The sequence below is a fragment of the Coenobita brevimanus genome, chromosome 76, assembly GCF_032717465.1.
Source record: "Coenobita brevimanus isolate Jiangsu-jjx chromosome 76, ASM3271746v2, whole genome shotgun sequence".
In the NCBI taxonomy this organism is placed as follows: Eukaryota; Metazoa; Arthropoda; class Malacostraca; order Decapoda; family Coenobitidae; genus Coenobita; species Coenobita brevimanus.
Genome location: NC_137029.1, coordinates 19,461,265 through 19,487,687, shown reverse-complemented (window position 1 = coordinate 19,487,687; position 26,423 = coordinate 19,461,265). Strand labels below are relative to the sequence as shown.

The 26,423-nt window shown below is 43.5% G+C and overlaps 1 protein-coding gene across 2 annotated transcripts in view; it reads left to right on the top strand.

Moving 5' to 3' along the window:
* The window catches only part of LOC145408249 (uncharacterized), a 195,975-nt gene that overhangs the window by 66,840 nt on the left and 102,712 nt on the right, over window positions 1–26,423 (top strand). For both annotated transcript variants that reach the window (XM_080279015.1, XM_080279017.1), the window contains one exon: window positions 983–1,084. In XM_080279015.1, the coding sequence (XP_080135141.1) occupies window positions 983–1,084 (102 nt within the window). The remainder of the gene's footprint in view (window positions 1–982; window positions 1,085–26,423) is intronic.

Below are 26,423 nucleotides of genomic sequence, written 5' to 3'. Positions count from 1 at the left end.
AGTAAAGTGATGGTCTTTGAGAGAGGTGAAGTTAGTGAATGTACAGCGAGGTTGGATGGTGAGGAATTGGAAAATGTGAGTACGTTTAAGTATTTGGGTAGTGTGATGAGTAAGGATGGAGGTTTGGAGGGTGAAGTGCTTGAAAGGGTGCAGCAGGGAAGAAGGGTTGCTGGTTCCTTGAAAGCAGTGATAAGAAACAGGGAAGTGAGCATGGAAGTGAAGAAGTTACTACATTCCAGTATTGTGATACCAACTCTAACGTACGGAAGTGAAGCTTGGACATTGTTGGAAAGACACAAGTCAAGAGTGAGAGCAGTGGAAATGAGTTATTTAAGAGGAGCCTGTGGAGTCAAGTGGAGAGACAGGCTGACGAATGAGGATGTAAAGGAGCGTTGTGGTGTGGATGTGGATGTGATAGGAAGCGTTATGAGGAACACACTGAGGTGGTTTGGCCATGTGGAGAGGATGGAGGGTGAAAGACTGACGAAGAGAGTGTATGTGAGTGAGGTGGAGGGGGGAAGAGGGAGGGGAAGGCTGAGGATGAGATGGAGGGATGGGGTGGAGAGGTATATGAGAGAGGGGGGTGTGAGTTGGGAGCAGGGCAGTGAAATGGCGGGGGACAGGGCGACTTGGAGGCGATTTGTTTGTGGCCACTCCAAATGGGATTGAGGCGTCTGGCAATAGATAGATAGATGAAGAACAGTCATCTGGTATCCATGGATAGTTGAACTTGGCAAGTTGGAACCGTGCAGATATGGAGGGCCTACTGTAATCCTGCAGATAATGACAAGGTGATAGGATTATGCATAAGATGGCGGTGCTTAGGACATTTATAGTTTGCATGGTGATGAAAGTACTGTATGTGATTATGATTATGATCGTGGAGATGTTTGTTGGACCAGTAATGAAAATGACTGTGGTGGTGGTGGTGATTATTACTATCATGAAGCTGAAGATGATGAAAATTTAATGTTATTTACAGGTACCAGAGGATGTACTGGCAGCTACTGAGATTGCTACTGGCATGTCCACACTGAGGCAGGAGACTGATAAACATTTCTCCAAGACTGTGAACAAGTTTAAGGTAAGATTTATTTTTTAATTTTTGTTTGCTTTAATATAAAAAGAAAAGCAGTCCCAGATTACCTCCTTCAAAGTGTAGGAACCTTAAGGCAAGACTGCCATTCATTCATTTGTTCAGTTATAAAGATTCCAGGAAGCTTGCATGTGTTGGCCTTGGTCACCTAATGGCAACTCTCCACATTGCTTGATCTCGAGCAGCCTCTCAATTCCCCATTATCACCAAAGTGACACTGTATTACGTAACCCCCTCCCCCTCCTTCTCTCTCTCTCTCTCTCTCTCTCTCTCTCTTGAGAACAGGGAGGTTTTAGGAAGGGAAGAGGTTGTGTAGATTAGGTATTCATCCTTGGGTCTCTAGTGGAAAAGTTTCTAGAGATGGGGAAAGAAGTTGTATGTGGCCTTCATCGATTTGGAGATAGCTTTTGAAAGAGTGGATAGACAAGGAATGTAGAAAATATAAAGAATGTATGGTGTAAATGGGAAGCTATTGAATGCCGTGAAGAGTATGTATGAGGGTGCTACATCTGCAGTATGTGTGTAGTGTGGAGGGAGTGATTTTTTCTATCTTACTATTGGATTGAAACAGCTGTTGAATGCTGTGAAGAGTATGTATGAGGGTGCTGCATCTGCAGTATGTGTGGAGAGTGGAGTGAGTGATTTTTTCTATCCATCTGTTGCATTGAAACAGCTATTAAATGCCGTGAAGAGTGTGTATGAGGGTGCTACATCTGCAGTATGTGTGGAGGGTGGAGTGAGTGATTTTTTCTGTCTTAATGTTGGATGTCAGATGAAACATGAAATGTAATTCAGAAAAGGAAAGAGGCTAAGTTAAGAAGTGAAGAACAACATGTTGATGGCCAGGTAGTTGAAGTACTTAGAGCAAAGTATTGGAGTTTACATTCTGAAGTAAAAAGACTCGTTAGACGTGATAAGAGGAGACTATATGATGAAAAGGCGACAGAGACAGAAATTAAATTAAGTAAAAATGACGGTCAGAGCACAAGAGCAGCGTATCAGGCCATAAAGGAGTTAACTGGGACTGAAAAGAGAAGGAAGGAAATACCTGTACGAGATAGAAATGGTAATTTGATGACTAAAGATTTGGATATAAAAGGAAGATGGAAAGAGCACTTTGAATCTGTTCTAAATAGACCAATCCCAGCTGAAGAGGACATTTTGCCAGCCGAGAGAGATTTGCAGATAGAAACAGGGGATATAACTTTGGAAGAGGTAGCAAAATCTATAAATGAGTTAAAGAATTTTAAGGCTCCAGGTGAGGATAGAATATTCCCTGAAATGCTTAAGGTGGAAATTGACAAGTTAATGAATGCACTTTTGAAACTTTTTAATGTGGCTTGGGATAATGGTGGAATTCCAGAAGAGTGGAAAAATGGAGTGATTATAAAAATACCAAAAAAGGGAGATTTAAGTGTGTGTGGCAACTGGAGGGGGATAACTTTGACACCTGTAGTTGCAAAAGTCTTTTCCAAAATCTTGTTGAACAGAATAGAGCCAGTAATTGATAAAATTTTAAGAGAAGAACAAGCGGGATTTAGAAAGGGTCGAGGTTGTAATGATCAGATTTTTATTGTAAGGCATCTAATGCAACAAGCTAATGAGATGAAAATGCCACTTAACATGTGTTTTGTGGATTTTGAAAAGGCGTTTGATAGTGTTTCACGTGGAGCTATGTTGAAAATTATGAGATTCTATGGTATACCAGAAAAGTTTGTAAATATTATTAGAAGCCTGCATGAAGGTACTTTTTGTAAGGTAATGGTGGGTGGTTTTTTGAGTGATCCATTTCAAGTTAGGTCAGGAGTGATTCAAGGAGGAATTCTTTCGCCATTGTTGTTTGTTTTGGTTATGGATTATGTTATGAAAAAGGTTGTAAGGAGAACAGGTGCAGGAATTAACTGGAAAGAAAATAAGAAGCTGATGGATTTGGACTATGCTGATGATATTGTACTGATTTGCGGAAGTATTTACGAGATGCAGAGGGTGCTCGATTGTCCGGTGGAGGAAGGAGAAAAAGTGGGATTGGCAATAAATTGTGGAAAGACTGAAATTATTAATATGAACGTGGAGAACCAAATCGATTGTGTAATTGGGAATAATGTGGTGAAGAATGTAGAAAACTTTAAATATCTGGGAACGATTGTATCATCTAATGGATCATTAAACAATGAAATTGAGGAGAGGATTAGACAGGCCTGGTGAGCTGTTGAAATGTTGAAATCTGTTTGGAATAATAATATGCTTTCGGTACATACTAAAGTGAAAATTTACAAGTCCATGGTTAGACCCATTTTAATTTACGGGCATGAGTCATGGCACAGTACAATTGCAACAGATCAGAAAGTATTAGGATTTGAGAATAAAATACTGAGAAGGATTCTTGGGGTAAAGTGGCAAGACAGTTACAAATGCAAGAGTAAGGGATATTACGAGAGTGGAACCAGTTAATGAATATGTGAGACTGTCTCGCTGGAAGTGGCTGGGGCACATATACAGAAAAGAAGGTTGTTTAATACAGGATGTGCCAGAGTGGATTGCTAGAGGAAGAAGAGGTAGAGGTAGGCCGAGGGAAACCTGGTTGAGGACAATGAAAAAAGAAGCAGGAGAGGAGTGTTGGTGGGACCTGAAGGAGATGGCAAGAGACAAATATTGGTGGAGAGAGTTCATTGAGACCCTATGCATCCCGTGGGGTGCCACAGGAAATGATTGATTGATTGATAATGTTGGATTGAAACAGGGATGTGTCATGTCTCCATGGCTGTTCAGTCTGTATTTGGATGGAATAATAAGGGATACAAGGTAGGGCAGTGGAAGTTTAAGTGGCCCTAATGATACAGGGCAGCATTTGGAAACTTCTTGTACTGTTGTTTGCAAATGATATTATATTGTTAAGTGAAGATAAAGGGGAACTGCACTGCTTGTTGAATGAGTTTGGGAGTATGTCTATCTATCTATCTATCTATTGCCAGACGCCTCAATCCCGTTTGGGGTGGCCACAAACAAATCGCCTCCAAGTCGCCCTGTCCCCCGCCATTTCACTGCCCTGCTCCCAACTCACACCCCCCTCTCTCATATACCTCTCCACCCCATCCCTCCATCTCATCCTCGGTCTCCCCCTCCCTCTTCCACCCTCCACCTCACTCACATACACTCTCTTCATCAATCTTTCACCCTCCATCCTCTCCACATGTATATGAAACAAAATCAGAAGGTTAATGTTGGAAAGAGTAAAGGTAAGGTCTTTGAGAGAAGTGAAGTCACTGAATGTACGACGGTATTTGCAGGATGATGAGGAAATGGGAAATGTGAGTGCATTTAAGTACTTGGGTGGTGTGATGAGTAAGGATGGAATTTTGGAGGATAAAGTGTTGAAAGGGAACAACAAGGATGAAAGGTTGCTGGTTCTTTGAAAGCAGTGATAAAAAATATAGAAGTGAGCATGGAAGTAAAAAAAGTCTCTGCATGATAGTATTGTGATACCAACTTTAACATATGGAAGTGAAACTTGGACCTTGTTGAAAGGACACAAGAGTGAGTGTAGTGGAAATTAGTTATCTGAGATGAGCACATGGAGTTACATGGAGAAACAAATTGATGAATGGGGAAGTGATGGAGAATTGTGTTGTGCATGTTTATATGATAGAAAGCATTAGGAGAAATACATTCAGGTATTTGGCCATGTGGAGAGAATGGAGAGCAAGAGACTAGTGAGGGGAGTGTATGCGAGTGATGTGAAGGTGGGGAGTGGGAGGGGGAGGCCGAGGATGAAATGAAGGGCTGGAGTGGAGAGATATGTGAGAGAAAGGTGTGTTGGGAGGGGGGAGGGCAGTGAAATGGTGGGGGACAGGGCAACATGGAGGTGATTTGTTTTGGATCATCTGTCATGGGATTAAGGTGTCTGGCAATAGATAGATGGATAGAATTAGCATGTGTTCCAAAATAATGAATTTTTGGTGCAGTTTATCCTCAGGTATGGCTGCATTCTCTCATGTTTTCTTCTGGCTAATCATTGTGTGAAGCATGTTTTTAAATCCTTTTCAGTTAAGATGTCGTCACATCCATAAAAATTGTTGAGCTAAATCAGAATAAAAAAATACATGGCCAGTTATCAGTAAGGCAAGATCACTCGATCAGCACGGTTGACCATTTGATAGCAACTCAGCGCCACACTGGGGAGAGGGCAGTATTTCATTTATGGCATATGTCTGTTATGTTCAGATATTGGGGAGTTCTGTATTTGCAGTATGTGATTCTTGTAGACTAAAGTTTGTTTGTCTGGATTTCATTTGAATTCATCCATTAATAGTGGATATACAGTATTGGCATTATTCTGGGGCTCGGAATAGTGAACCACCTTTTATTTATAAATAAAAATATAGTGTCAAAAATGTCCTCATAGCACATAAGCCATCATCTTCAAACCAGTTCAGTGATCCCACCACTCCTAACTGGTAAGTAGAATGGACAAACATTGTTCATAGTGAAAATGGCATTCTCTTTGTTGGTACCAAATATCTCTTGGATGTGCAACATGCAGCTGGTAATGAATAGGTCTGTTATATACAATCACTATAGTCTGTCTCAGGAAAGACGAGGGTAGAATATCATCTATTTTACTCCAAGGTCACTGTCAGAGGCCGAACGCACCTGACTTAAAGACCTGTGGGAATACAGGCTGGCCAGGGACAAGGCCTGAGGGCAAGAGGCACACACACACACACACACACACACACACACACACACACACACACACACACACACACACACACACACACACACACACACACACACACACAGATACAGAGGAAGTGGGATATCTTTCTAGACCTCTATAATTTGGGAGTGGAAAAATTTGTACCAAGAGTAAGAGGGAAAGAAAACAGGAAAAAGGAGTGGTTTAATAGAAGGTGTATGATAGCAAAAAAAGAGAGAGATAAGGCGTGGAACAATTGGAGAAAGAGAGGTAACGACAGAACAAAGGAAGAATATAAAAGAACAAGAAATGAATACACAAGAATACGTAGAGAAGAAGAAAGGAATTTCGAAAAAGGTATAATTGACAAATGCAAGGATGAACCCAAACTGTTTTATAGATTTGTTAATGGCAAACTGAAACAAAAGGAAGGAATCACCAAGCTGAAAGTAGAAGGAGAGGTCTTTAAGGATGCGGCAATGCAAGCAGAAATAATGAACAAACGTTTCCAGTCAGTTTTCACTAAAGAAAAGGAGCTTGAGGAAGGGGAGGGAGTGATTAGAAATGTTCCGGTGATGAAAGATATAAAAGTGGAGGTACAGGAAGTGTATAAATTACTGGAAACTCAAGATGTAAGGAAAGCCCCAGGACCTGATGGAATTTCTAATTGGGTACTGAAGGAATGCAGAGAACAACTGGCGGATAAAATTCACAGCTTAATTGTATGCTCACTGGAAGAAGGGAAAGTGCCAAAAGAATGGAAGAGGGCAAATGTGGTACCAATTTACAAGGGAGGAAACAGGGAAGAACCCTTGAATTATAGACCAGTGTCTCTAACCAGCATGGTCGCAAAATTGTGTGAGAAAATCCTGAAAGACAGATGGATAAAATATCTGGAAGAGATGAATATTTTGGCTGAATGTCAGTTTGGATTCAGAAGTGGAAGGTCATTTGTTTCTAACTTGTTGAGCTTTTACTCAAGAGCGATTGATGTGGTACAGGAGAGAGATGGTTGGGTGGATTGTGTGTACTTAGACTTAGAGAAGGCCTTTGACAAGGTACCTCATAAGAGACTAATGTGGAAACTAGAATGTATAGGACTAAAGGGGAAACTTCTGGAATGGATGAGAGACTTTTTGAGAGACAGACAAATGAGGACAGTAATAAAGGAAAAGATGTCTGGATGGAGGGAAGTAACAAGTGGAGTCCCTCAAGGCTCAGTGTTGGCGCCAGTAATGTTCCTGATTTACGTAAATGATATGGTAGATGGAGTGAACAGTTATGCAAGTCTGTTTGCTGATGATGTAAAGATCTTGAGGAAGATAGAGGTTGAGGAGGATTGTAAAATACTGCAGGAGGATTTGGATAGGATACACAATTGGAGCCGGACGTGGGAAATGAAATTTAACGTATAGAAATGTAAAATATTGGAAATGGGTAAAAGTACCAGGAGACCATCACTGAATTATTTTTTGGGTAATGAATTAATCACAAAAAGGAGAGAAGAGAAAGATTTGGGAGTGCTGGTCCAAGATAGTTTGTCACCAGAAAAGCACATTAACAAGATAGTTGGAGAGACTTATAAACTCTTGACTAACATAAGAGTAGCATTTCATTATATGAATGAGGAAATGATGAAAAAATTAATAGTGGCCATGATCCGCCCCAGGTTAGAATATGCAGCGGTAGTGTGGTCCCCACACAAAAAGAAAGATATAAACAAGATTGAGAGAATACAAAGAACAGCAACCAAGATGGTCCCCAGTCTGACAGACCTGTCATACAGAGAGAGGCTGGAAAAACTGGATTTGCCTTCGTTAGAGGAAAGGAGAAAGAGGGGAGACATGATTGCGGTGTTCAGGACCATGGTGGGAGTAGATAAAATTGACAAAGAAGATCTGTTTGTATGGGATAAGAGAGCAACAAGAGGACATGGAATGAAATTGAAAAAGTCAAGCTGCTTGAAGGATATCAAGAAATATAGCTTTCCTTACAGAAGTATAGACTTATGGAATTGCCTGGACAAAGAGATCGTCCAGTCTAGAAACTTAAACGAGTTTAAAGTTAAATTCGACTTATTGAGAAACAGCGACGGAAACCCACGTGCATAGTACATTCCGTGTATATCACAATTAGGTATATTAGGTAAATACCTAAATATTTAGAACGACCTAGACAAAGAGGTGGTGCATGAGAAAAACATTCATGTGTGTAAAGGTAGACTTGATAAATGTGGATATGGAGACAGGACAACACGAGCATTGCTCAATTCCTGTATACTACAAATAGGTAAATACACACACACACACACACACACACACACACACACACACACACATAGCCAATGAATGAATTGGTATAAGTGACCCGCTATGCTCACAGGTCAATATGAACTGTGGTTCCTGTTTTTGGATGCAACTTTTTTTTTTTTTGAGTTACAAAGCGCTAAAAATAAACGAAAAATATTGGACCAGTTATTCATTGTATATTTAGATTTAATAGCATATTATTCCTTTTATTTTATTTATTTATTTTTTTTTTTGAGCTTGATTTGCCTGTCATCAAGAATTTGTAAGTTGGCATCTCAGGTCACAGCACCTCCTGACTAACTCCTGGGAGATGACAAGACAGAGTTGTCTGCCGTTTTCCCCTTGCTTCAATCAGAGCTGGATATCCATATTCGCATTTCATCAACGGACTTACCCCTTCTCTCTCTCTATCTCTCTCTCTCTCTCTAAACCCCTGTTTCCCTTCTTTCTTCTCTCCCTCCTCCCTCTCCCATCTAGCATCTCTCTCTTTCTCTCTAAACCTCTGCTTCCGTCCTTTCTTATCTCCCTCCTCCCTCCCCCATCTACCCTCTCTCTCTCTCTCTCTCTCTCTCTCTCTCTCTAAACCTCTGCTTCCGTCCTTTCTTGTCTCCCTCCTCCCTCCCCCATCTACCCTCTCTCTCCCTCTCTCTCTCTCTCTCTCTCTCTCTCTCTCGTGTGTGTGTGTGTGTGTGTGTGTGTGTGTGTGTGCAATCATTATCATGACTAATGGTATGCTTTGTATTGGAAAGTAAAGATGAGGAGAAATATTGTGGAATCTGTGGCGAAAATTGTGGCAGAAGGGTGTAGACATGTATGAAGTTGAACGTTAATTGGACCACAGGGAATTAATGACAGTTCCACATGCTGACGTCTCGAGGGGACTTCTTGTAGTTGTTCTCTATAAATGTATTCCAATATTTTATTTATTTTATAATACTTATATCACAGTTAAGTTATACTTTGCATTGACATTATTATTCACTACTACAGAATCTTGAGAGAGAGAGAGGGGGAGGGGGGCTGGTCATTCCCAGGGGACAAGTGGTCACTCCTCACCTCTCTCTCTCTCTCTAGCATGCAGACCCAAACTTAAAAGGAGTTGCCCAGCATAGGCCAATCGGCCTACTGCAGGTGTTCTCTTTAAATATGTTCCAGTGTTTTATTTTTTTTTATATAATACTTATTTCACAGTAAACGCATACTTTGCACTGACACTATTCACTCCAATGGAACCTTGAGAGAGAGAGAGAGAGGGAGAGAGAGAGAGAGAGAGAGAGAGAGAGAGAGAGAGAGAGAGCATCTGCATTTATGAAGAATGAAGATGTGCTTTTCAGGTGTGTGTGTGTGTGTGTGTGTGTGTGTGTGTGTGTGTGCATGTTTTTTCATAGTGATAGCTGAGTAGCCTAGGGAAGAGGAGGGATGGGATTAACAAGATGGGGGGAGGGGGATGGGGGAAAGGAGTCGTGAACGAAGAGTGACGGACAACCTGAGGGAAAAGAGAAAATAGGACATTTGCCTCAACTCACCTGTCCAGGTTTCTGTGTCCATGACTGTACTTATTATACATGTCATCAAAATATAGATACCTTTATAAGTAATATAGCTTGGTGCATTCATGTTATGTGTTGGTGTGGTGTGGTGTTGTGTTGTGATGTCGCACGTTGTGTTGTGTTGTGTTGTGGTGTCGCACGTTGTGTTGTGTTGTGTTGTGATGTGATGTCGCACGTTGTGTTGTGGTGTCGCACGTTGTGTTGTGTTGTGTTGTGTTGTGGTGTTGCACGTTGTGTTGTGTTGTGCTGTGGTGTCACACATTGTGTTGTGTTGTGTTGTTGTGTCTCACGTTGTGTTGTGTTGTGTTGTGTTGTGTTATGTTGTGGTGTGGTGTTGCACATTGTTTTGTGTTGTATTGTGATGTCGCATGTTGTGTTGTGTTGTGTTGTGGTGTCGCATGTTGTGTTCAGTTGTGGTGTCGCACATTGTGTTGTGGTGTCGCACATTGTGTTGTGTTGTGTTGTTGTGTTGCACATTGTGTTGTGTTTTGTTGTGGTGTCGCACGTTGTGTTGTGTTGTGATGTGGTGAGATGTGTTTTCTTTATCATTTACAATTTATTCTTTTATGTTGCAAGACTCAATAATGACCGAAAACCTGGAGCGTGAGGATTGTCGGCAGCCACTCAACAGGCGGGGAAAGCTTGTGGTGCTTCGTGTGCACGAGCACCATCAGATGATCCACTCTTCATTAAATGAGACCGCTCTTGAGAAACATCGGAAGTGACAGGAATATCTGTGAACTCTATACAAAGATTCAAAAAGGAAGCAAGAGAAGGCAGCGTTTCCTCGCCCCCGTTGAAGAGACCCAGGATATCTCCAGTGGTGGACAGCATGGACGCGTTTGATATTGCATGTCTTCGCAGAATTGTTGCATCATTTTATGAGAGAGGTGAAGTTCCGAATTTGGATCAAATTTTAGCGAAGGTAAAGGAGGAGATTAATTTTAAGGGATCAAGAGCAAGCCTTCACAGACTCATGAGAAAGAATGGATATACTTTCAAGAAATCAGATAAAGGACGAAAAATTCTGATGGAACGACGTGATATTGCTGAGGGAGAACAACATTCAACACAACCCACAACACTCCAAGCTAGAGCTGCTAGATCTGGTGGAAAGAAACAAAGACAGACAAGAGTATGAAATAGACACTATCGCAAAAGACCAAGGACGTAAGGTTTTACGACTTACGCCCTACCACTGCGAATTAAATCCAATAGAACTTATACGGGCTCAAGTGAAAGATGAAGTAAGAAAAAATAATTCTAATAATAATCAGACAATGCGTGTGGTGGAGGAAATCACAAGCAATGCAGTGAGGAAAGTGACACCAGAAAACTGGCAAAAATGTATGGAGCATACAAGAAAGCTAGAACAGGAATATATCAGAAATGACATTGTGCGCAATCACATGGTCGAAGAATTCGTCATTAATGTGGTGAATGATTCCGCCAGTGAAGAAGAAGGTTTAGATGAGGGAGACATGAATATCAAGTGATAGATAGAGAGCGAGAGAGAGAGAGAGAGATTATTTTCAATGTAAATTTTAGAATATAATGAATATTTATAAAGGAAATGCTACTGTTGATCCTTTGATCAGTAAAACTATTGTAAATCAGTTTATGTTTTTTCATAAAGAATAGTAATAAAACAATAAAATAAAATAAAATAATTTTTCTTCATTTTTCATGGCTATTTCATTGGCTTCCTTACCCTAACCCTCGCCACATTCCGACCCAGGCCACTCCCATCCTCTATCCCTCCTCATATGGACCGATATCTGGACACTGATAGATAAACAGAGGCTACATATTGATTTATTATTTAAGCGTCGTGTGTGTGTGTGTGTGTGTGTGTGTGTGTGTGTGTGTGTGTGTGTGTGTGTAGAGGAAAAAAAACGGAAGAGGGAAGGAGGAAGGTCCAGAATCCCGAGGGGACCTCTTAATCCTTCACACGGTCACTCGTGTTCCGATTTTGGCAAAGGCTTTGTAAAATTCTCTCCCTCATGTTTCCTGAGAAAGACTATACCTCAGACATCACCATGATGCAAGCAGAGATCCACAGATTATTTTCCCCTGACAAACTACTTTGCCCCCTTATATACATTTTTATTGCTTATATGACCATTATACCCACCAGAACTATGCAATGAAGGCTACCATTTTACCTTCCCAGAGAAATACTTGGATGCTACCTCAACAACAGATTCCTTGGAGCATATAATTGTAGTGGATGATTTCCTGCAGTCTATTTCGTACATGTCCAGATGAACCTGGAATTGAAAGCAAGAGAGAATTACCTATATGTTACTAGTTTTCTTTTTACCATATAACAGCACAAACTCTGAAATCTGAAAATCCAGTATCCTATAACCTTCACTTTTCAAAATACTCTTTCATGCCAAATGGGTGTTGACAACCTGTCGGGGCATATTTGGTTAGTGGACATACAGTCAATTGTCTAAACATCCAACTGTCTGCCTGTCTATAGCCAGATGCCATAATCCCATAAAGGGTGACTGTTTGACTTTGAGTTATTTGTTTTACAAAGAGAGGCACTAACCTTCCGCCAGCCCACTTTTTGACGTGTAGGGAACACATGTGGGTTGGTTATATGGTTACCACCCAGCATTGTAAATTGTTTCCTGACTTGCAGGAAACCATTATGCATGTCACTCAGTGTGAACATCTGCCCCGTTCGTGTTGATGGCCAAGAGAGGTGCTGGGAACTTCTGTGTGACTCACTCCTTCATGGAACATTTGCAGCCATTCCTTCATTTTCTTTCTGTTGAACACCATCTTTCTTACTCTAAACCTCATCCTTCTCTTCCTTAATGAGATTCAGCTGTCTGAGAACCCGATAGCAGACCCTTCTCTGTATCCTCCTACGTTCTTTATGCTAACTTTAAAGCCAAAGGTTTCTGTTGTGTATATGTACACAACACCATATCTTTCTCTTGTGTTATTGAACTTGAATCTTCTGAATTCTCTACATTCTGGCTTTGGCTACCCAGTCATTCTCTGACTAAATATATCTGCTGTTTACTTATCCCCTAATTCTGCTGAAGATGAAACACATCCTAGCAATTTATCCGTTTTCAGAAATCTCTATTCTAGGTAATGTTCACCACCAGTTTTGGCTCTCCTCTCCTTCACTGATCCACTTGATGAACAAGACTACATCTTTTCTAACCTTAATGACCTTGAGCAGCTTGTATCACGCCCTACCCGTATCCCTGACTGCCTTGGAGAGAGTTCCAACACTTGACCCTTTCCTTACAAGCAATCCTTCCACTTATGCTGTTAATCTTTTCTCCTTGTTGGGCTCCTCCATACACAACTTTATCATCTTAACCTGTCTTGTCACTCCACTAAGATGTGTGGGCCCTCCTAAGAAGCAGCAGCTTTGGCACTTTGGAGCTACTGATTGGGAGGCACTCAGGCAGTACTTCTTTGATTTTCCCTGGAATGATTATTACTTCCATGGCCGAGAGCCATCTGAGTGTGCCTCATGCATTACGAAGGATATTCTCTTGGGTGTGGAAACATACATTCCTTTCTCTTATCCTGCAACTAATGCAAAAAACCATGGTTTAATCACACTTGTTCTAATGCTGTCCAAAACAGGGAGAAGGCCTTCAATCGGTATCGGTGCCATCCCACCCCTGAATCTCATCTCTTCTGTGTTTTTGCTTGGAATTGTGCTAAGGCTGTCCTTCACATTGCTAAAAATTATTTCTTTCATACTAAATGCTCTGAACTCTGACCCAAATACTTCCCGCTCCTTCTAGCATCTTGCCAGAAACCTTTCTAACTCCTTTACTTAATCATTTTTCCCTCCTGTTTTCTGATGACTCTGTAGCTGCTGCTTCTATCGATAAAGAAGAAATCGTCGCTCAGACTTTCCCTTCAGTTCCACCTTAGACGATTCTGGTGCTGTTCATCCATCACTTCCTCCCTCTGATTTCCTCATGGGTGACATCAGAATTTCTTCAGTTAACCCTTTAACTGCGGGTATTGTTTTGGTCTGACTGTCCTCTCCCACGGGGGTTTCAGCTAAATGTAAACAAACCTTTAAACCTTAATAACTCTGCACAGAATAAAGCTAGAGAAAAAAATAAGGTACCATTAGAAAGTACTAACCTTCAGCTTTCCATTGATGTAGGTTTCATGACTTTGTCCTTTCACAGGACAGGCAGAGCCGTTAGAAGTGAGGGGTGTAAAATCACTATTTTACGCCCCACACACCAGTACCAAATGCCAACCACTCTCTCATAATAGTAATATAAACATATATGAACACTGTACATATGATAAACACCCACTCTGTGTTCACTGAGGTTGGTAAAAGGCACTTCACTGCGGCTGCGCCCGCACTTCACTGCGGCTGCGCCTCACTTCACTGCGGCGTCACTCGCTCACTGACGTTTCAGGCGATCTTTTCATTATTTCTAACTTCTAATATTATTTTACATATAATCTGGGCAATATACATTATATTTACACTGCACTTATTACTATATTGCGTCACTGTCTCATCACAGAATTACACAAGTGCCGCAGAATTACACAAGTGCCGCAGATTCTCTTATTACAATATCACTTATTATACTGGCCAATATTTACATTTTTTTCTAGGCAAAATATTCCTTATTACTACATTATCCATTATACAATTATTGGTAAAGCACGTCACTGTATATCACTGTCACTTTCAGTAACTCTGCACAGAATAAATCTAGAGCGAAAGATAAGGTACCATTAGAAAGTCCTAACCTTCAGCTTTGCAATGATGTAGGTTTCATGATTTCATTGACTATCACTGGATGGGCAGTGCCATTAGAAGTGAGCGATCTAAAATCACTATTTTTCGCTCACACACCATAACCTTCACTCATACACCATTACCAAATGCCAACCTCATTCTGATAATAATACTATAAACATATATGAACACTGCACATACGATAAACACCCACTCTGTGTTCACTGAGGCAGGTAAAAGGCACTGTCATTACCCGCACTTCACTGCCACATCAGTGGTGTTGTAATCACTATTTTTCGCTCACAAACCATTACCAAATGCCAACCTCATTCTGATAATAATACTGTAAACATATATGAACACTGCACATACGATAAACACCCACTCTGTGTTCACTGAGGCAGGTAAAAGGCACTGTAATTGCCCGCACTTCACTGCCATATCAGCGGTGTTGTAATCACTATTTTTCACTCACACACCATTACCAAATGCCAACCTCATTATGATAATAATACTATAAACCTATATGAACACTGCACATACGATAAACACCCACTCTGTGTTCACTGAGGCAGGTAAAAGGCACTGTAATTGCCTGCACTTCACTTCCACATCAGCAGTGTTCTCACTCACACAGCTGGACAGATACTGATGTGTGTTTGGTCCGGGGTGGGGTGGGGGGCCCAGGGGGTGGGAGGTGGGGTCCCAGGGGGGGGAGGAGGGAGGTGGGGGTCGGCTGGAGTGAAAGAACTTAATAGCTACTCTCCCTTGAAACAATTGGCGCACGGAAAAAACGCGGGGTATTCAAAATATTCACAAACATTCGAGAATGACACCCGCAGTTTGGTCCAGTTTTTGCAATGTCATTCTGGAATGACACCCGCAGTTAAAGGGTTAATATGCTGTCTGCCTCTACTGACCACAATATTAACAAGGCATATGGGCCTGATGCGGTCCCTCTTGTTGACTATTGGTGCTTACATCCTGCCTGGGAAAGCTCTTTCACCACTGTCTGTCAACTTGTCCCCTTCCTTCTTGCTAGAAGCTTGCTTTTATTCAGCCTGTCCCAAAGAAAAGTGACAATTCCCAGCCCTCTAACTATCACTCAAGTTCATTAACATCCTACATTTCTAAAGTTTTGAAGCTATCCATCTCAACCTTCTGTTCTAAAAACTTTCTAACAATATTACCCACTGAGGTGGTTTGGCCATGTGGAGAGGATGGAGGGTGAATGACTGACGAAGAGAGTGTATGTGAGTGAGGTGGAGGGGGGGAGAGGGAGGGGGAGGCCGAGGATGAGATGGAGGGATGGGGTGGAAAGGTATATGAGAGAGGGGGTGTGTGAGTTGGGAGCAGGGCAGTGAAATGGTGGGGGACAGGGTGACGTGGAGGCGATTTGTTTGTGGCCACCTCGAACGGGATTGAGGCATCTGGCAAAAGATGGATAGAAAAGATTAAAATCAGGCATAAAATACAATACAATATACAGCCAAGTCACCTAATCCGCGGCAATTAGAGACTGGTACCTACCCACGGTTTATGAAATCTGTGGTTTACAAAGTTAAGAACCAGTGGGAAAAAAGGATATTTAGTCTGGACCCTTGTGGAAACCCCCAACAGCACCCTACCCACACCTAACTAGCCAACATCAAACACAAAGATATTCTTAGAAATATTCAATGTATTTAATGGAAATAAATGTTAATTAATGGAGATAAACAACAATTAAGGGGCCTCACCTGACTCCGACGGACGAAAATGCTTGAGTGGATAGGGTGGGTAGGGGCTGGGGATAACTTAACTCCTAAAGTACTAAGCTCAACGATTGACATTTTTTCACAATTTTTTAATTGGACGAGGAACGTCGATCGTGCAGCTTCCACAAAAAACTGGTGGCAGCTTGCTTCACCCCAGCTGTGACATAGATGGCTTCTGACCAATCAGAACTAAGTGTTGGACATGCAGAAGGGAGGATCCAGGTCCATACCCAGGTGGTGAGGGTGAACCCCCCACCTTCTACTCACCGCGTCCCTCTACCCCAGTACGTTGTTACCGTCCTACCTCCCTCCGTTCTTACCACCACCACCACCACCCCTCCCACACCCTCCTCATGCATCCTCCATGTCACCCCTTCTAGTCATCTGAGGGGAGGATATTTCCCCCCTTCCCTTTCTTCACAGCCCTGTACTCCACTGGGACCCTTTCTTTGTGTCTGGTGGTGGTCTCCTCCCATCCCTCCATCCCTGTACACCCGTTCCTGGCCTAACCATCCCCCACCCCCTAGCACAGAGTATCTTTACCCTCCCCTGGTGTATTTTTCTTTCTTGCCCAGGCTGCGATGGGTAACTATTATCAACTTTGACGGGCTATAGCTCGGTAACTTTTGGGTCTAGGAAGTTGGGGCTTGCGTTTTCAGGTGTGTACATTCAACTTCTATAAATTGGACATGAAACTTTTAACCTTTGAGAAAGTCAAAAAATAGACCTGTTTTTGCGTCCTGGGGAGTAGTCGAGACCAGAGAATTGCGTACCAGAGGGGTTAAGACCTCCTAGCATGAGGTAGGGTGGTGTAGCCTCATGGTGTTGTTGCCTCTCCTCTGCCTCCCCCAGGAACCCCTCAAAGTCTGCTACAGAGACAGATGCTGCATCGTCCTTGTTGTTGTCAGAGTGTGAATGGCCTGGCTGTAGTTCAGGTTATGCTTGTGGCTCTGCCTGGGCAAAACAGTGGGTGATCAGCTCCTGATGCCTCTTGTTCACTCACCTGTTATGCAGGTCCTTGTGAAAGGCTACAACTTTCTCAAGATGGCCAACGATTTCGTTACATCTCTCCTCATCTTGTTCGAAGCCTTTCACTGCTTCCTTGGCCTAGCCCACATACACAAGAAAATCACACATCTGCATTGTAGGCCCAGCACATCCCTGCACTTTGCCAGTCACTTCAGCCTGTCTCTGCCTCTCCAACTGCTTGTCATTCTCAATCGTTGCATCCACGACAGCTTCCATTACGTTAGGCCTATCGTTCGCCACATCCATAATGTCAACTACTGACATGTCACCGCACCTGGACACATTGCGGGTAAGTTCAACCACTTGCTTCAAACCCTGAATCACAGTCTGCGTTGACTTGTCGACTGGTGTGCTGAGATGAGGCAGGATATGGTGCCAGGCATGCCTGATGGTTGCCACACGCAGCTTGCCCCACACCTCCAGCAGGCCCTCGATAGAATCCTTGACGTTATACTGTCGCCAGAACTCGGCAACAGAGAGGACATCCCAACTAGCACCTGAGTCGTGTTCAGACACAGCCGCTTCCTCGTCGCTGTCAGTGTCATCTGCTTCATAAGTTTCTCCTGCTGTCTCTGCTGGCCTTTGAGGAATTTCTTCCTGGAGAACTTGGGTCTCTGGTTCTTTGCTGGTTACTGCCTTAAAAAACTTTCTGTGCATGAACTGGGTGTAGAATAGTTTGGTGTTTTCAATAATTTTGTGATCTAGGGGTTGAAGCAGAGAGGTTGTATTAGGCAGGAAAAACAACACCTTGACTGCTGGGTGGTGCGAGGTTAGGTGCTGGGGATGACTGGATGCATTATCCATTAGCAGCAAAATCTTTACAGGAATTCCCTCCCGTCGGCAGTGTGCCTTGGCATCGTCAACAAAATTATCAAACAATTCGATGATAAGTCCTGTTGTTGCCCAAGCCTTCGACTGTTGCCACCAGTAAACTCCAGAGTCATCTATATTCTTGAGATTTCTGAAGGCGTGTGGTTTCTTGGCCTTATGAATAACAAAGGGGTGCATCTTAAAGTTGCCTGCAGCGTTGGTGCAGAAGATGATGGAGTAACCTGACTTATCAGCCTTCCTGCCCCAGGCCTGCTTCTGCTGACGAGAGATGTAAGTCATCGATGGCAAATGATTCCACTGGAGCCCAGTTTCATCCATGTTGAAGATAGTGCTGCTCGTATAACCCCCTTTATCAATTACAGCATTCAATACCATTGAGAAGACTCCTGCCGCGGCCACATCAGCTGATGCGTGCTAACCTGTACAGTTGACATTTTTAAGTCCCTTCCTCTTGAGTAACTGCTGGAACCAATCCTGGCTTGCACGAAAGGCTTGGCAGGGGTTACACCGAGGCGTTGACATGCCAGTGTGTGGAACACTTTAGCCTTCTCCCTCAGTACTGGCCCATCAACAGGAACATTTTCCCTGGCCTGCCTCAACACACACATAGCCAGGCAACGTTCAGTCCATATTAATGCCTCGTATCGGCAGTGAGCCCGTCCATCAAATGCTCCAGTCCCATAGGCCTTGATGCACATCAAAATATTAGCCTTGTTCTTGTAATTGGTGTGAATACAGTAATCCCTCCATTATTCAACGTAATAGAGCCATAGGCAGGTCCGGATAGTGGTCCTGTCCGGATATTGGGCCCCAGCTTATGAACTTGTACTTATGGACCCTAACTCAGAGAAACACCTATATAACTCCCTCTGGATATGCATAGCACCTATTTAAGACCCAAATCACACCAATAAGGAACATAAAAGACAAATAAATGCAAAAGAAGCATTAAATGAGGTTTTTGAGGTAGGTTCATACAATATTCAACATTCTGGTTACTTACAAGTCCCTGGCTCCTGGACTGGTACTTATGGACCCTAACCTAGCCTGACTCAGAAAAACACCTTCCTACCACACATGCATAGCTCCTAACACCCTATTCACACCAATAAAGGATATTAAAGAGTGAAATGAGCTGTTTGAGGTAAGTATAGTATGGAAAAAAGTACACTATGAAACATTCTGCCTGCTTACAGCAAGTTCATGACCATCTCGATGAATAACCGCCTCCTCTTGGACTCTGACAGTAAGAAGGATTTCCTGAAGCACTTGCAGTACACTGTTCATGAAGTCTTGCACTGAACTTAGTCAATCGCACTCAGAAGTCCGTTCTCTTCACAGTTCGCACTCTTGTCTAACTTATGCTCCATTGTAACTTACTAAGTGTTGCACTCTGCACTTTAACTTTTCCCACTCTTCTAACCATTTTCTAAAGCAAAAACAAACAAGTCTATTTATGTTAAATTTAGTTCAAAAATTGTCTTTCACTCACATCTGTAAATCCTTAACACAACGCACGGTTCTTTTCACTGCAGAACACTGTAAATTCCCGTGTGGTCTAGTGGAGAAGTTCTTGCTGTTTAATCACTGTCAGAGTCAGAGAGTATCACGGCAGGTGACCTAGGGGTGTGTCGCTGGGTCGTGGTGATGGCGTACCCACTGCAGACGACTCTGAAGATAGACACAAACTCACGTCGAGTGGTGAATCCACCATGGCTGATGTGCTGGGCTGTGGCTCAGAGCATGAGGGCCTGTCTTGGGGAGGCAACGGAGTGGAGCCAGGGCTGGGCACAGCGGGGGTCATGGGCCTGAAAAAACTGTCAATCGTTGATTGACGCAAGGACCGACGATTCTGACAATTGATGATGCGCTGCCTGAAAGCACACACTTCCTCCACAAGTCCCAAGGGCCCCATCTCCCTGTCGCAGTCCGGGTGTTCCAGGTAGTCGAGAACGAACTCTAGGTGTTCCCGGAGTGCGCTCAGCTTGGGGATGGCTGGAGTAGTGTCATGCTGAGAGGAGTCTGCATCATCGTTGCCGTCTGTGTCGGAATCTTCAAGCTGGGTACTGACACCTGCAACTGAAAATGCAATCTCGATATCAGACAATGTCTGATACCCAGGATTGCCCTCGTTGTCATCCAACCACTCACACACATCGTCCACATCAACATCGTCGCCATGCGTACGTAGACATTCATGGAAGTCATCCACGTCAAAACCTAGGAAATCGTACTCCACATCCGTTCCGAGAAGCAGACGAGACCAACCATTTTCTAGAGTCTTGACAGGGACTTCCTTCCATGCACTGGCCCAGTTGTAGATTGCAGACTTGATGTTGTAGCGGCGAAGGTTTTCCAAAGTCCGCTGGCCTCGCGTGTCCCGTCCCTCCCTGCACTCGTCCTCGTCCTCGAGAACAACCATCACCTCGTCCAGGAACTTCCGGCGGTATAGGCGCTTTGTTGCCACGATCACTCCTTGGTCCATTGGTTGGATGAGAGCAGTCGTATTAGGTGGCAGAAACATGCACCTAATCCGGCCATTCTCAGCCACCAAGTCCTTGTCGCACGGATGGGCAGGTGCATTGTCGAGGAGAAGGAGGGCCTTTACCCGGTCGCGCGGGATTCCCAGTGTCTTCGTCTGGTAATGTATGACCTCCTTGACGAAGTGATGGTGGAACCAGTCTTTGAAGATCTGGGCTGTAAACCATGCCTTTAAAGAATGGTACCAGACGACAGGAAGGACATCCATCACCCCACGAAGACACCGAGGCTGCTTTGCACGGCCAACAATAACGGGCTTAAGCCGGTGCATGCCGTTAGCATTGGCACAACACAAAGCAGATATCTATTGCTTGGAGAGCTTGCGGCCAGGTACACGCTTCTCCGTTTCCTCAGCAAGGGTGTTCGTTGGCAAAGAGCGATAGAATAAACCAGTTTCGTCAGCATTGTAGACTTGACCTTGAGTGAGGCCCTCCCTGTCGATCAAGCCCTTCATCTTGTGCCGAAACTCGTAAACTCCATCCTCGTTAGCGTCCAAAGCTTCGCCATGAGCTTTACGGTTGGTAAGGCCATGCCATAACTTGAACGCGAAGAGCCAACCCTCGGATGCCTTGAAGTCTAGGGCATCGTGAAGCCTGGCGAACTTCTCAGCAGCAGCCCTCAGTTCTGTACCACATACCATCACACCAGCAGCATGTTGCTGTCGATACCAAATCAACGTGGAGCGGTCGACTTCAGCAAACTTGGGAGTAAACATCACCTTCCTCTCCACGTTGCGTTTGCTTCTCGACGAGAAGTCAGCCGTGTACTGCATGAGTATGTCTCGGGATCTCTTGATATCGGACAAAGTAGATTGGGCCAGGTTGAACTCGCGGAGGATGCGGGAAGAAGACCACCTCGCATCTACTTTCTCCAATATCTCCCGTTTCTTCTCGAGAGTCAATGCCACTCTCTTCCTCTTCTCAGGCGGCGGGGCCATTATCACACACACTAATAAGAGGCACGAGAGCAGCAGGAGTGCCTGCAGCAGGTAAGGCACCACCACAAAAGCGAGCACGTGGGCAGCCGTGATGACGTGCGTGCACTCACGGCGAGAGACAGGCGGAAAGTGGGGAGGATGCAGGGGTGCTCTATTGGACGTTGGAGGAATGACGCACCACAACAAAGCAGTCCCGCGCCACGCGCGCCAAGTTCAAATTACGGGCGGGATTTTTTTTTTTTTTTTTTTTTTTTTTTTTTTGGACCATTTTGGAAATATTGGATCCCGGTACGATTATGTCCGGTTAGTGGGGATGTTCAGATATTGGGTGTTCAGATGTTAGAGGGATTACTGTAGTTGACTTGTTCAGGCTGAACTCCCTGGCCAAGTGTGCAAACTTATCTCCTTTCTCCACATGACGAATAACGTCCAAACCCTGCTGATAACTGAGAGGAACATTCTACTTGGACCCCAGCTGGGTCAAATGTCACCTTGGGGGATTGGGGCTGTCCATAACAGAGCCCAGGGAGAGGTAACCTTGACAATAAAAAAAGGCCAAGTAGCTCCCAGAACTCACGGGGGAACACACGTAGTTAGCAGTTGGCGGGACAGGAGGTAAAAAAAAAAACATGGTAGCTGTAGTGTGCACACTTGCCACCAGGGCCAGCCTGTGATTGGCTGCTGGGTCTAGGTTGTATGTGATTGGCTAGGAGCCGTGGAATACATCACGGGTGCCCGGATATTATAAATCTCCTTGGAAATGAGCCATCTTGGAACCTAGGAACCGTGTTTTTCGAGTTTCTTCTGCGGAATAAAAAAAATAAGGACTGGTTGGGCAAAGTGCCGCAGATTACAAATCCACGGCTTATAGATATGCAAATTAGGTGACTTGACTGTATATACAGTACAGATAGTACTGTAATGCAGTACATAATATAAATATAATCATACTGAACTCACCTAGTGTTGCAGCACAGTGCACTTACAGTAATTCCATGTCACCTAGTGGCAAATGGCTCCCACAAAGATTACTCCAGCTTCACCACCTAAGTCTTTATCATTATAGCAGTGAGCGAAACACGGGGGGCCACAGTATAAGTCACAGCACTAGGGGATAGCCACCATGTGGGTCACAGTTGCACAATGCATAGGTGTGTCCTCACTATACAGCATCCACAGGAGAGAATGAAATAGCAATGGTAGGTCTGGCCTGTTGGATGGACTACCCTTGCAACACACTGTGATTAGCTGACGTGTTCTGGGGTCTACCTGCACATTGATGATACACATCACCACTGAAAAATGCATGGTGCCACCAATTGATTCATGTTTCTGAACCAGATGGTGCCTAATTTCCCCAGATATTGTTTTAAAAGAGCCGAGCAAGAAGCTCCGAACATTGTGTTGGGCCGCAGATTGTGATCAGATAATTGAGAGATTACTGTATCTGTGCCTTCATTTCTAGCCTTGTTTCTGGTCGTTCTATAGTTGCTGTTGTCGATGGTTGCCATTCTTCTAGAGCATCAACAGTGGTGTTCTGCAGGGCTCTGTCCTATCACCAACTCTTGTCCTTTTCATCAGTGACCTTCTAAGCTGTACGTCTAACCCTATCCACTCGTACGCTGATGACTCGGTTTGGCTGCATATTGCAGTCGGATAATTGAGAGATCGCTGTATCTGTGCCTTCATTTTTGGCCTCCTTTCTGGTCATTCTATAGCTGCTGTTGTAGATGACCACCATTCTTCTCCTAGAGCTATTAACAGCAGTGTTCTTCAGGGCTCTGTCCTATGACCAACTCTCTTCCTTTTTTTCACCAGTGACCTTCTGAGCTGTACATCTTACCCTATTCACTCATACTCTTATGACTCCACTATTTTTTTTTTTTTTTTGGCAAGGAAGAAGGAAACAAAGGCCAGGAGCCTGCAAACTGTTATTTCCCAGAAAAAACAAAGACAGTACAAAAAAGAGCCAAATTTAAGATCCGTTCATTTCTAGGTGCCTGGATACACTGCATTTGAAAGACTGGAGATCATAGGAGGTATGAAATACAGATAGAGGGAGACAGTTCCAAAGTTAACCTGTTGCATAAATGAAGGACTGGAAGTAACGGTTAACTTTTGCATTACGGACTTGGACAGAAAGTGATGAGAGTTTGTTGCTAGACAGGTGCTACGTGCCCGTTGTAGAGGTGGAAGGATGCAAGCAGACAGATCAGAGGAGCAGTGACCATTGAAGTAGCAATAGAAAAGAGATAAAGATGCAACATTGTGACGATGAGACAGAGGTTGAAGGGAGCCAGTAAGAGGAGGAGAGTTAATGAGATGAAAAGCCTTTGCTCACCCTATTGAGAAGAGCTGTATGTGGGGAGCCTCCCCACACATGAAAGTTGTACTGTACAAAGGGGCACATAAAACCCATGTATAAAGTCAGCATCTATGCAGGGGTAAAGAAGGTATGCAGTCAGCTTAGCACACCTAATCTCTTGGAGGCAGATTTTATGGGATGTAATATGATCTTTCCAATATAAATTCCAAAAGAATGAACCCCCAAGTATGCTCAAGAATGATGCAGGATTGAGCTGGGTATCATTAAACATTAGTGGGTACTCCTGTGGAAAATTTTGTCAGGTTGATAGGTGTCAATACTGAGTCTTTGGTGCAATACAACAAGGTTACTTTTACCCTAGTCAGAGATACAAGTAAAATCAGACATTAGGTGTGCCATAGCCTCATCCCTTGTTTGTTGAAGTAACTGCTGAGTTGGATGTTGTGGGAACTGAATGGAAAGGTGAAGGGTGGAATCATCAGTGTGTGAGTGGATAGAATTATTTGTGCAGCTTAGAAGGTCTTAGATGAATAAAAGGAAGAGAGTTGGTGATAGGACAGAGCCCTGAGGAACACCACTATTGATACATCTGGGAGAAGAATGGTGGCCATCTACAACACCAGATGTAGATTGACTAGAAAGGAAACTATAGATGAAGGCACAGATAGAAGGATAGAAACCTTAAGAGGGCAGTTTGGAAATTAAAGATTTATGCCAGACTTGATTGAAAACCTTTGAGATGTCAAGTGCAGTGGCAATGCTTTTGCCAAAGTCCTGAAAGAAGGATGACCAGGAGTCTGAAAGGTAGATGAGAAGATCACTAGTGGAGGGTCCCTGATGGAACCCATACTGACGATTAGAAAGAAGGTTGTGATAGGAGAGATGCTTTAAAATTCATCTGTTAACAATAGACTGGAAAACTTTTGAGATACAGGATGTTAAAACAATTGGATAATAGTTAGAGGGTAGGGAATGGTCACCCTTCTTTGGGACTGGCTGAATGAGAGCAAACTTCCAGCAAGAAGGAAAGGTACAAATTGATAGACAACGGCGAAAGAGTTTACGTCGGCAGGGTGTACACACAGAAGCACAGTTCTTAAGGACAATAGGAGGGACTCCATCAGGCCCAAATGCCTTGTTAGTATTGAGGCCAGTGTTGGCAGAAAATACATCAGTTGAAGAAATTTTAGTGTCAGCCATGAGGAAGGTAGAGGGGGGAAGTGATGGAGGAACTGCACCGGAACTGTCTAAGGTGGAATTGGAGGAGAAAGTCTGAGCAAAGAGATCTGCTTTATCAGTAGAAGAAATAGCTACAGAGCCATTGGAGTAGAACAGAGGAGGGAAAGATGATGAGGTAAAGGTGTTAGAAAGTTTTTTTTTTGCAAAGTGTCAGAAGGAGTGGGAAGAATTTGAGTTGGAGAGTTGAGAGCATTTAGTATGGATGAAATTACAGTATTTTTAGCAGAGTGAAGAACAGACTTAGCACGATTCTGGGCAGAAACATAAACAAGATGTGATTCAGGGGCTGGTTGGCTTTGGTACTTTTTATAGGCCTTCTCCTTGTTGTGGACAGCATTAGAACAAGCGTGATTAAACCAAGACTTTTTTGCATTAGTCAAAGGCTGTGAGAATGTAATGTATTCTTCTATGCCTGAGAGATAACCTCCATAATGCATATGGCACACTCAGATGGCTCCTGGCCATGGAAGGAATAATCTTGCCAGGGGAAATCAAAGAAGTACCTGTACTCTCTGAGGACCTACCAATGAGCAGCTCGAAAGTGCCATAACCGATGTTTCTTTGGAGGTTCCACAGGCCGTACTGGAGCAATAGAACATGTTAAAGTAATAAGGTTGTTATCAGAGGAGCCCAGCAGAAAAGAAAGATTAACTACATGAGCAGGAGTAGTTGCAAGGAAGAGGTCAAGTATGTTGGAATTCTCTACAAGGCAGTCAGGGATATGGGTAGGGTGCTGTAAAAGCTGCACTAGGTCTTAAAGGATAGAAAAGATGTAGGCTTGTTCACCAGGTGGATCAGTGAAAGGAGAGGAGAGCCAAAGGTGGTGGTGAGCATTGAACTCTCCTAGAATGGAGATTTCAGGGATAGGAGAAAAGGATAGGATGTGTTCCATTGCAGAAGGAAGATAGTTGAAGAGTTTTTCATAGTCAGTAGAATTAGAGGGTAGGTAAACAGCATAGATATATTTAGTCAGAGAATGACAAGAAAGCCGAAGCCAGAGAGTAGAGAATTCAGAAGAATCAAGGTCTGGAACATGAGAGCAAGATAAGTCATTGGGTACATATATACAACAGCCACTTTTGGCTTTGAAATGAGTACAGTATAGAGAAAGGAGGATACAGAAAAGGGTTTGCTATCAGTTGCCTCAGACGGTTGAGTCTCAGTTCAGAAGAGAAGGTGAGGTTTAGAGGAGGAGAGGTGGTGCTCAACAGAGGGAAAGTTAGAGGAGAGGCTGTGAATGTTGAAGAATTGACGAAGATGTGAGTCAGACAGTGGGTCCAGGCAACTCGTTGTGTCATCACCAGGAGAGGGGGCGGGATGGTCGGTGCATTTGTGGTCACCTCCCCCCCA